Here is an 11,254-nt window from a genome sequence, read left to right as displayed (position 1 = left end):
GCCTGCCCTGCCGCTCGCTCTCCAGGATCCACTGCCAGACGTTCTGGGAAGGGTCGGCGGTGTCGGTGGGCAGCTGGAGGGGGGCGCTCTGCTCCGGACAGACCGGCGCGACGCCGTCCTCGGCGCCCGAGCGGCACCCGCGCCGGGACAGGGAGCTGGAGCGCCTTAAGGAGTCAGAAAACAGATGAGTTTGAATTTGAAGCTCGTGAGCGCTCGGTTTGCTGCCGACGATCACGGTTGTGGCGATCCATAAAATGACATCACATACAGGTTTTTTTCTTTTTTAAACAAATGAATAAATGATTGTATTTCTATCTGTATATTTCAAAGCTCAGCTTGTGTGGAACTGACCCTGCGCTGGTGTCCAGCGACGCCGCCCCGCACATCTCTCTCCCCAGGCTGCGGCTGCGCTGGTAGGGCGGGCACTCGCCGCCCGCCGAGCAGAGACCCTGCACCCTGAGGGCCGCCTCCCTCTCCAGCTGCTCCTGGCTCCGGGGGCCGGCGTGGTGGTGAATGTAGTGGTGGTGGATGTGCTTGGTGCTCTGCCGGCTCACCAGGGCGCCCCAGGCCGCCGCCGCCGCCGCTGCCGGGCCCGGACCGGAGGCCAGACCCCCCCGGGGGACCACCCTGTGCTCGGGCGAGAGGGAGCGGGGGGAGTGGCGCACGACGGCAGCGGGCGACTGGCACCCGGGGGTCTTGAGCACCCGGGAGAGGTGCTCGTCCAGGATGGCCTGCGGGTCGTCCTCGGACGAGCCCGGGAGGAGAACCAGCGGGTGGGGGGAGAGGTGGGGGGCGCTGGGCTGGGGAGGGCAGCCCGGAACCTCGGCGTCTTCTCGCTCCTCCTCCTGCGAGAAGGGGGAACGTGTGAGGAACGAACAAACGAACGTCCCCGTGACACTCTGCTTTCATTCTTTGTGATGGTGGCTTCACGTACCTCCTGGATCTGCTGCAGACGCTCCTCCAGCGAACTCATGGTGTCCCGCTCTCTCTTCAGCCTCTCCAGGCGTAGCACGAGCTGCGCTGCAAAGTCCGCCGGCTGCACCGGGACCATCTCCTTGGGGGGGCGACGGGTGCACTGCGGGGGGGCACACACACTTTAGTTGTCGCTATGACGATCAACGGCTGCCGTCATGTCCCTCCGGGCCCCAAGCCGGAACCATCCCCCCGTCCCCTCGACGTTCACGTTCTCGTCAGCGGCTCGGGAAAAAGGCGACACCTTAAACTCCCAACGGCACGGGCGCGGACGACGGGTGAGGTGAGGCGGGGGAAGGGGCGGGGGGGGCACCGAGGGAGGGCGAGGGTGGCCGGGCGGGACGGCGCTTGGTCACGCTGGGCGAGGCCCCGGCATCGCCCCCTCTGTCATCATCAGCTCGCCCCTCTGAAGTGTGCTCACTTCAAAGGCTTCCTCGTCAAATATCAAACACTCGCCAGGGTGGGAGGGAGGGAGGGAGGGAGGGAGGGAGGGAGGGAAAGGAAGAATCTGAGCGGCTTTCTTTTTCGCATCCAGGAATGAAAGTCACATATCGACAGGGGGTGGAAGACATGGAGAGGGGGGGGGGGGGGGATTAACAGAAAGGAGAAGTTGAGAAGATGGGGAGATGCACGCCAGCAGGAGGGGAGAGGGAGAATAAAGGGAGGGAGAGAGAGAGAGAGACGGGATGGAGGGATGAAGAGAGAGAGAGAGAGAGAGAGAGACGGGATGGAGGGATGAAGGGAGAGAGACGGTGGGGTGGGGGGGAGTCAAAGAGGGTGGGAGATCAGAAGAGTCAAGGTAATTTATTCAGCCCCTCCTGCCGACTTGTCACACACCGAGCACCTTTGAGGTGCAGTATCGCGACAGTGTACAAAGTGTGTGTGTGTGTGTGTGTGTGTGTGTGTGTGTGTGTGTGTGTGTGTGTGTGTACTACTACACTCTCATCATTTGCATTTCTAGCATGGGGGGGGGGGGGGGCTTCCTTGATTCTTCTTTTCTTCCATCCCTTTGTAGTATGGATGAGGAGAGGAGGAGGAGGAAGGGGAGGAGCAACCCCCCCAAAAGGAGACTAAAACCAAAAGGAGGAGAACAACGTGTGATATGTCAACACCTCCTCCCTCCACCTCCCTCACCCCTAGGTCTCTCTCTCCTTCTCCCTCGCCCCTTTCCATCGGATTATCTCCCTCCATCACCTCAGGTCTTCCTCGTTGGTCATCTGGAGGTCTCTTCTCTCTCAAGCTCTCCCCCCCCTCTCACTTTCTCTCCCTAACTCTCTCCCCCTTTCTCTAACTCTCTCCCTCTCTCTCTCCTCACTCCCTTCAAACCCATCACATGACGTGTTCAAACTCTTCCCTTCTTTCTGTTTGCAGACCTCTTCCGGGGGTGAGGTGGGGGTTGGGGGTGGGTGATGGGCCGCCGACCGAGATGGGGGAGGGTGGGGTCCACGGGGGTTCAGGGGTGTGTGTATGTGTGTTGTGGAAAATAAGGGGGCCAGCTCTGTTGGAAGTTGTCACTTCCCTGTGCGATCGCTCCATTCATCCCCTGATCAAAGCGCCGGGCGTGCAGGCTTATGTGAGAGAGTGTGTGCGTGCGTGCGCGTGTGCGTGCGCGCACGGACCCCAGCTGATTTCAGAGCTCTCGGGATAAAGCGGCAGAGATCTTCCTCATCTCTCCCTTATTCTCCATATTTACAGAAACACTGTGGTGATAAACAGCTTAGAGACCGCTCGGCCCCCCGCGGACAGGACAGCTAATGGGGGGTGCAGGTGACAGGCGAAGGTAGTAAGAGTGTGTGTGCGTGTGTGTGTGGTTGAAGCGAGAATTCTGATTCCAGTTTGCTGTACTATTCATAGCAGCAGAGGACTCGGAACAGGGGGTGGTATGGAAAACACACTGTGGGACCCCGCTTCAAAAAAGACTGGTGTGTGTGTGTGTGTGTGTGCACCTACGGGGAAGGCAGGCAGCGAGACTTGGCTGTTCATCCTCATGTTCCGCTGCACCTCTTTGTGCAGCTGCTTCTTGGAGGCCATCTTGTAGGGAGGGATGCCGTCCCTATCACAAGGCAAACACACACACACACACACACACACACACACACACACACACACACACACACACACACACACACACACACACACACACACACACACACACACACACACACACACACACACACACACACACACACATCAAAGCCGTCAATTAACCAATCAGACACATCCAGGAAGTAGCTCGTTAGCCATCCGGGTGGAGATCAAGCACGAACAAACTCAATTTATCAATTCCTCTACCGTTTGTGTAGCTTCTCTTTTTTCCGGAGGACACTGGAGGCTATTCAGTGATGGACCCTGTGTGTGTGTGTGTGTGTTTTGGAGTAGACTGGCACACTGGGTCGCAGGTCTTGTGAGTGTCTGTCCGCCCGCCCGCCTGCCTGCCTGTCCGTCCCTCTGTCTGTCTGTCTGTCTGTCTCCCCTGTTGACTTTCATCAAGTGCCGGCAAAGTTGGCTTCAGCTTCTCCCCGAGTCGTAACTATCCTGGCGACAGAGGGGAGCGTCTCCAGTTACCAGGGCAACGACATGATCAACATAAATAACAACCATCCCCCATGATGCACGAGAAACAACCCACTCCACTTCCTCCCGACCGGCCACACCGGACATCATTTTTTTCTTTTGGTCGTACGTTACGGAGCATGGGGGCGGTCGAGGACAGCGGGTGGACCCCCCCATGGCGGCTGCTCAGGCGTCCCACAAAGCAGCAAACCGGTTGAACCGTCTTTCCAGCAGCTTCCTGGTGACCGAGCGACGAGCACTTTTAGTTCCCTTCTACTGTTGCTTTGAAATGCCACAGTCATGTGCATAACTACCTTACCCTCCCACACACACACACACACACACACACACACACACACACACACACACACACACACACACACACACACACACACACACACACACACACACACACACACACACACACACACACACACACACACACTCCAATCTTCATTTGGCAAGCAGCGCCGCAGCCAGCCTCTGATCTGCGCACATCAAAAGCCTGGTTTGTAAGATAAGGTAATGTTTGAAGTCTGCGCAGCTGCATTCCCCAGCGTCCAAGCAAATCCATAAATAAGATATAAGCAAAAAGGAACACCCCTACCACCACCACCATCACCACCACCATCACCACCCCTCTCCGAAACCTTCCACCGCCCCCCTCCCCATTTTCTATTATTTTCTTTATCTGTAAATGAGATTCAAATGTATCTGGGTTTGTTCTACCGACCCGGTGAGAGAGAGCGAGCGGGAGAGAGAGAGAGAGAGAGAGAGAGAGAAGCAGTTATTGTGATCAAGGCCAGAGCGACCAGGAAGTATGTGTGTATGTGTGTGTTTGTATGACAGTGTGTGTCTGTGTGTGTGTGTGTCTGTGTATGACAGTGTGTATGTATGTGTGTACGACAGTGTGTGTGTGTGTGCGTGTGTCCCTGCGGCCTGGGCTTTGTAGCTGTGTTGGGCAAAGTACAGAAGCGTTGAGCTATCTGCGCCTCTTTGAAGCAGCGACTGGCTCTTCATGCTCCGGCGTAGTAAAACCCTCTTTACAGCCACAATATTCCTCGGTGGCCCCGCCCACACCAACTGCCGGACGCTCGGCCTCAACACCATCCGCCCAGACCTTGACATCTTGCCTCCGCCCCCACCTCCAGCCCCCAGCCCAGGTAAAGTCGGGTGGAGACGACTCTCTGAACTCCCTGAAAGCAGCTGACTGGAGCCTCGGCGGTGACCTCATCGCGGCATGGTCATATGGGACACAGGAACGCTAGGTGATCTCAGATTACTCCGATTAGAGTGTGTGTGTTGGGCGGAGCGACACGGACCCATGAGTGCACGAGAGCACAGGCACATATGCAGACAAAGCGCAGCGGAGGAACGCTGTGAAACGCTATCTCAGCGCCGCTTTGGATTATCTCAACTCGTTCTAGAGTAAACACAGAGGTGTCCACAGATCTGCCCGCCCCGGGCAGGGCCTCAGGTGGGGTCCTGTTGAGCTGCTCAGCACACAGTTGTATATCAATATAATCTCAATATTGTCATATGTCAAACCATCAGTATCTAGGAGTTGGCCCCAAAAAATGATCCCTATGTTCGATGTTGTCGATGTCCCCCAGGGGCCCTAGCTGAGACCGTAGCATTTGGACCCCCACAGGACCCCCACATGACAGTACACCACACCGGTTGGTGTTCCCCGGGGGTCGACCTCGAGCTCCGGACGCTTGAAATGTCAAATGAACCGGGAAATAGTAAAAACTTACACACTGCTGTCGGTGACGGACATGGAGTCGTCCGTCATGGCGTCGCTGGAGACCTCGCTGTCGTTGGTGCTGGTGGCGGGGGCCAGGGAGCCCACGTGGTAGGGGTTGACGGGCTCCAGCCTCCTGTAGGTCCTGGAGCTGCAGCAGCAACACAGAGAATCAGGACAGAATATCTTTGCGCGTTTCATGGTACGGGTAAGGATGCGACCAAATGAGCCCTCCGCATCCGACCCGTCCTGCACCCGGCGGCGGGCGGGAGCACCGCCGCCCCCCTCGCGCAGGGGGTGGTGCTCCTCTGCCTGTCTTCTGATGGCGGGCGGAAAGCCGTCGGGCGACGGCTCTCGCTCGAGGACGCGCCTGCGGGACTTTTTTTTACGAGGCCGTCCTGCTTCAAAAGGCCTCGGTCGCGTCGTGTGTCATCGTTTTTGTTGTCGAGCAGGGAAGGGAAACCGAAGGGGGCGTCTTGGTAGAGTGTAATTATGTGATAGCGGCAGATAAGGAAATGTATGGCATGACATCATATCATATTTTTGGTCGAGTGTGTCTGTGTCCGTGTCCCGTGTGTGTGTGTGTGTCTTGTTGACAGCCACCTGCGAGTCGACTCCCCTCAACCCAACCGCGGTCAATCCAGGAAGTTTTCCAGATGAGGAGACACACCTCGAGTTAGAGTATAATTTAACTGTTGCGACTTCCGAGACACGACTTACAAAATGAAACGCGCAGCGCAACGCGGTCGAAGTTCACCAACGTTGGACTTTGCAAATCACGAGCAGGAGTCGTGGTAAACAAACTCTCCCGTATTGCCTGGCCACCGAGTGATGCGTGGAAAGCAGATCTGTTACGCCCGCTACACCTTCCCTGACCCGCTGGGCTCCCCCCCTGCCAGGCCACTTGGGGGCCACTCAGGGAGCCCGTCCGCTCTGTTTTTATACTTATTTTCGGGACGGTTTACGTCCGGCTCATCCACGCCACGCCATCAGCTGCGCGGCCCCTCGAATGGCTCCGCGGGCTGCGCGGTATAAAAATCACAGGCGCCGGTGGCGACTGCCAGCGCCAGGCATCCCAAGGTGGTAGAAAAGATTGATTTCATTGACCAAGTTCCTACTTCACCATCGTAATATTAAACAACCTATTCATGGCCCGTCTGATGGGAGACAACGGCAAATAAACGCCCGCCGCAGATTCTACAGCCTACAACCCCCGCCTTTGCCCCTCTCCTCCTTCGTGCTCCCTCCCTCATTCTCAGCCTTCCTCTCCTGCTGTGCGCGCATTCCTGCCCCGGCGCAGGAACAGGGGGAGGGAGGGAGGTTGGGAGGGAGGGAGGGAGGGAGAGAGCCCACCCTCCCCAAAAAAGAGGAAAGAGCGGAAGTGTGATAGAGGGAAAGGGAGGGAGAAAGAAAAAAAGAGGTAGAAAGAAGGGTTTGTGGGGAGAGAGGGAGATAGAGGAGGGGGTGGAGAGAGAGAGAGAGAGAGAGAGAGAGAGAGAGACCCAGCATGACTAAAGCGAGGCCCCCAGCTCCGTCCTGACCTTCAGAGGGGCTGCGAGGAGTCAGGTATTTAACACAGCTGGCCTCACATTCTTCTCTCTCTCCCCCTCCCCACCCTCCCATTCCTCCCTATCTCTCCCTCTCTCTCTCTCTCTCTCTCTCTCTCTCTCTCTCTCAAAAGATAAAAGTAAAAGGACGGGGGAGAAGGAGGAGGGAGCGAAACAGCCGAGCGGGGGAATCAGAGGAGAATCGACGTAAACAAGAAAGGAGGATCAGGATAACGGAGGGTGGAGGTGTGGGATGGGATGGTGGTGGAGGGTTCTGCACGGTAGTTGCAGCTTTTTGGTGTTTTTTTTTAATAAAAGGGAGAAGCTGAATCAGAGGAGGGGAGGTGAGGATCCTTCACGTCTAAGTCAGGCGCAGCGACACCGGAAAGAAAAGGCCTATTTGGGACCCCCCTCCCAAAAAAAAACAGGACTGCTCCGATTTCTCCACCTTAGAACCGCAGCGAGACAGAAAATAAAACCAATCAAAACAGAATTTAGGTCCATAGTAGCAGTGGCGTGAACAAGTAAACCCTAAGTTCCCATAAATAACATAGAGACCATTGAAGAACCATTCTGTAAGACTGGTTCATCAACCCCCACACATACGCTCATAGTGTTTTAAACTATAGTTGCATGTGTATTTATAGAGTTTTTAAGCATATGCGCAGTGCGTCTGGACCTGGACGGTGCTTTGCCGATACTTCCAGACAAACGACATGCTCCGGGGCGTGTAAACACGTCCCGGCGATTGAAGCCGAAGCTCTAATAAACACTAAATTCACTGGCGTTGCCGCTGCCAGAGTGTTACGGACGCTGCGGCTGAGGCAGCATAGCACAGCAATGGCATCATCTATTATTTGCTGGCTGGGGGCCGGGGGCCGGGGGCCGGCTTGATCTGTGAACTTCCCCTTGGAAGATGATCCCTCCATCTGAGGAACTATTTCAAAGCTCCGGAAACCCACGAAGCCGGTGGAAGGCACCCAGCAGACCGAACAACGTTTGACTGAGTGTGAGTGTGTGTGTGTGTGTGTGTGTGTGTGGGTGCGTGCGTGGGAGTTAAACACAATTCCAAAGATGGTTAACTCCAGAAAACATGTTATTGATGTTATTACACATGGGTGATAAACTCCATCTGAGACGATAGAGATAGCGAAGCTATAATTTGGTTGTACAAGATAATAATAATGATAAAATTCAGTATCACAGGGTGAATAAGGACATTTTAAGAAGTCTCACCTGTAGCCCTTCTCCATGACCTCCACCGCCCGCATGGACACCGCTCCCCTCAGAGCCTTGGATGACAGTCCCACCAGAGCTTTGGCTTTGAAATCACAGCTCCACTCCTCCTCCTCGTTGAGGGTGGGCAGGTACCCGCACACCACCTTCAGGTCCCCCAGGCCGTTCGGGGTGACGTGGCTGGGGTTCTCCCCGCCGGTCCTCACGTACTCCAGGTAGACGTCCGAGGTGAGGAACATCTGGTAGGACCTCTCCTCCATGGTCGCCTGGATCTCAGTCTGCGCCTGGTCGAACATGGCCGAGTCGATCTTCTTCAGGCTGTCCCGGATGAAGGTCTTTGTCGCGGGTTTGAGCTGCTTGGAGACGACGCCGCTGCTCTCGATGTAGCGCTTGTAAATGGCTCTGGCGACACGCTGCGTCTTACTGTCCTTCAGCTCCATCTGCCTGAAGCCGTTACAGGCGAACCAGAAGTCCAGGGTGTCGACGCACTTCTCCCGCTCCAGGAAGGTCCTGAAGAGCAGAGCCCCGTCCTGGTCCCCGAGGAGGGACAGCAGGGACTTGGTCCAGCGGGACAGCGGAGAGTCCGGGGACGCACTCCCCTCGGGCTCCCCGAGACCATCCTGGTTCCTCCTCGCCGAGGAGGAAGAACGGGAGGAGGACTCCACCAAGACCGATCTGGACGGTCTCATCATTGAAGCTTTGCCGGGGCGGCAGGGCGCCTCGCCCTCCTCCCCGGGTACCGGCGGTCGAGGAGCATCTTCACGGAAACTACTGGATATATGGTCCACCAGAGTCAGAGCCCGGCTCATGGCTCCGGAGGCTGGTGCAGCTGATGGAGCTCAGTCCCTGGGGCTGGAGCTGCTCTCAGCCCGCTCTCTGAAACACAAAGCATTGATCCAATCACAACCAGACCCACCCCGGCTTCGAGGAGTCTGCAAGAGCCGTGCGGACCCCCGCTCCACCTGCACCTCCACCCCCCACGCAACATCCGGGACTGGGAGACAGAACCACTGCGGCGGGTTTCACATGGATACAAAAAACCCCTCACCTCGACCCATGCATGCAGAATGAAACACTGGACGCACAACCCAGATGCAGCGATGGTTCATGGTTGTACTGGTAAGACGCCACCACCACCACTTTCTCCAACTCCACAGTCCACACTAAGCCACATGTGACGTAACAACCAGATAACACACAGCCCACACTGGATTTGACATCAGTAACGACATTAACGACCATAGAAATCAACGCCAATTAACTGATCAACTTGGCGTGAGGCTCTAAAGTCCACATTCCTCCATCCCTCCCTCCCTCCCTCCACCATCCATCTATCCCTCAATCACTCTCTCTCTTTCCCTCCCTCCCTCCATCCATCACTCCTCCATCGACCCCTCAAATCGATCCATAGCCTCAGGGACAGTTTTCCCGATCCATCCCAGCTCCACACACCGTGACACCAGACCACTGTCCCTGGTCACTCAACGCCACTTTTTTCCCTTTTTTCTGTTTCTTTAATCCACTACTTGCAGCTTCCCACAGCCGCAAAAGTGTCGAAACCCTCCAACATGAATGATTTTACATGATCACAAAAATGCAACAGTGAGCTACACTGCACTGTACACTACACAGTACACACTGCACAGTTCACATTACACACTACACAGTACACACTGCACAGTACACAGTGTACACTGCACAGTACACACTGCACAGTACACAACACACTGCACACTACCCACTGCACAGGGGCATCCGTTTAACGAGAAACACACACGGGCTGAGTGTGGATGTGGGGTAAAAACTTTGTTAAAGCACCGTGTACGACATGTCTCCTACAGTATATGTGCTTCACTGGACAGATCAGTGTGTCCATGTAGATCCTTACTTCAGACCCCAACCAACAACCCCCATTACCCCCCCCCAAAAAAAATAAAACCACCCACTGAAAACTCAGATCCTGTGGTGAGGTAGGGGGACCTTGAGAAGGAATCCAGTCCCGTTTATCATGATCATTATTATTATTATTATTATTATCTTTATAATTATTATCATCATCATCATTATCCTTATTATTTCATTATCATCATTAAGCATATTATCATCGTCATCATTATTATTATTAATAACACCATTATTATTATCATCATTATCATTATCATCACTTTTATCATAATTATTATTGTCATTATTATTTAATTATCATTACAAACCACTATCATTATTATTATTATTATTTCATTATCATTATTATCATCAAATTATCATTATTATCATTAGAGTACTATGAGCACTCCTCGTCCATGCTGTGCAGGCAGTGGTCGTGCAGCAGCAGCAGCAGCACATGGAAGCCTCCTTCACCTGGAAGCCTCCTTCACCTGGAAGCCTCCTTCACCTGGAAGCCTCCTTCACCTGGAAGCCTCCTTCACCTGGAAGCCTCCTTCACCTGGAAGCCTCCTTCGCCTGGAAGCCTCCTTCACCTGGAAGCCTCCTTCACCTGGAAGCCTCCTTCGCCTGGAAGCCTCCTTCACCTGGAAGCCTCCTTCACTCACCATCGGTCCGTCCCGTCCGCTCCTCACGAGCCCGTTGAAAGAGGTGGTGGAGCCCGGTTCGATATCCGACAAAACGCACGTAGATCCACCGCGAGCTGGACGCCGGCTCCGGGTACAGTCCATTCGGGGGCTCGGTTCTTGTTTCCGGGGGGAGAAGGAGGAACGAGCCGCGTCCTGTCTTGTCGGGCTTTTTTTTTTTTTTTGTTATATTTTGTTTGTTTTTTTGTTTTATTTTGTTTGTTTTTTGTTCGTTTTTGTTGTTTTTGGGGTTTTTTTTTTTGTTGCTACTTTCGGGGCTGGTTCCGCGCCGCGCGCCCGCTCGAGCTCCCTCCCGCGCGCTGCTCCAATGAGAACTGAGCGCGAGCGGCGCACTTCAAAGTAGGAGCCGACCGCCGGGTCCCGGAAGCTGAGTAGCAAACAATCCACGAGCGAGGGGAAAACAAGACGCGAATAGCAGCAAAACACCCCAAAACACAAAATAACAAAGAAAGAAAAACAGATCCGTGGACTGGAAGGGATTCCGCCGGGGTTGGGGTGAGTCGAGTGTCCTTTCTTTCGGAGTTATTTCGTCTTATTTCCTATTTTTTTTTCCGCCCGCGGAGCAGAAAGTTGGTACCGCGTGGTGAGGACCTTATCAAAGACAAGCGATC

The 11,254-nt window shown here is 54.8% G+C and overlaps 1 protein-coding gene across 1 annotated transcript in view; it reads right to left on the bottom strand.

Moving 5' to 3' along the window:
- The window catches only part of axin2 (axin 2 (conductin, axil)), a 16,599-nt gene extending 5,662 nt beyond the window's left edge, over positions 1 to 10,937 (bottom strand). Inside the window, exons 1-7 of the mRNA XM_080009512.1 lie at positions 10,605 to 10,937; positions 8,053 to 8,928; positions 5,283 to 5,420; positions 2,923 to 3,025; positions 935 to 1,075; positions 352 to 845; positions 1 to 164 (exon numbers count right to left, since the gene is read on the bottom strand). The exon at positions 1 to 164 is cut by the window's left edge and continues 13 nt beyond it. Coding sequence (XP_079865638.1) covers positions 1 to 164; positions 352 to 845; positions 935 to 1,075; positions 2,923 to 3,025; positions 5,283 to 5,420; positions 8,053 to 8,861 — 1,849 coding nt within the window. The 5' untranslated portion in view covers positions 8,862 to 8,928; positions 10,605 to 10,937. The remainder of the gene's footprint in view (positions 165 to 351; positions 846 to 934; positions 1,076 to 2,922; positions 3,026 to 5,282; positions 5,421 to 8,052; positions 8,929 to 10,604) is intronic.
- Between the last annotated feature and the right edge of the window lie 317 nt (positions 10,938 to 11,254).

The sequence above is a fragment of the Zeus faber genome, assembly GCF_960531495.2.
Source record: "Zeus faber genome assembly, chromosome: 11".
In the NCBI taxonomy this organism is placed as follows: domain Eukaryota; kingdom Metazoa; phylum Chordata; class Actinopteri; order Zeiformes; family Zeidae; genus Zeus; species Zeus faber.
Note: the sequence above shows the minus strand (reverse complement) of the source record. Positions and strands in the feature narration are given on the sequence as shown.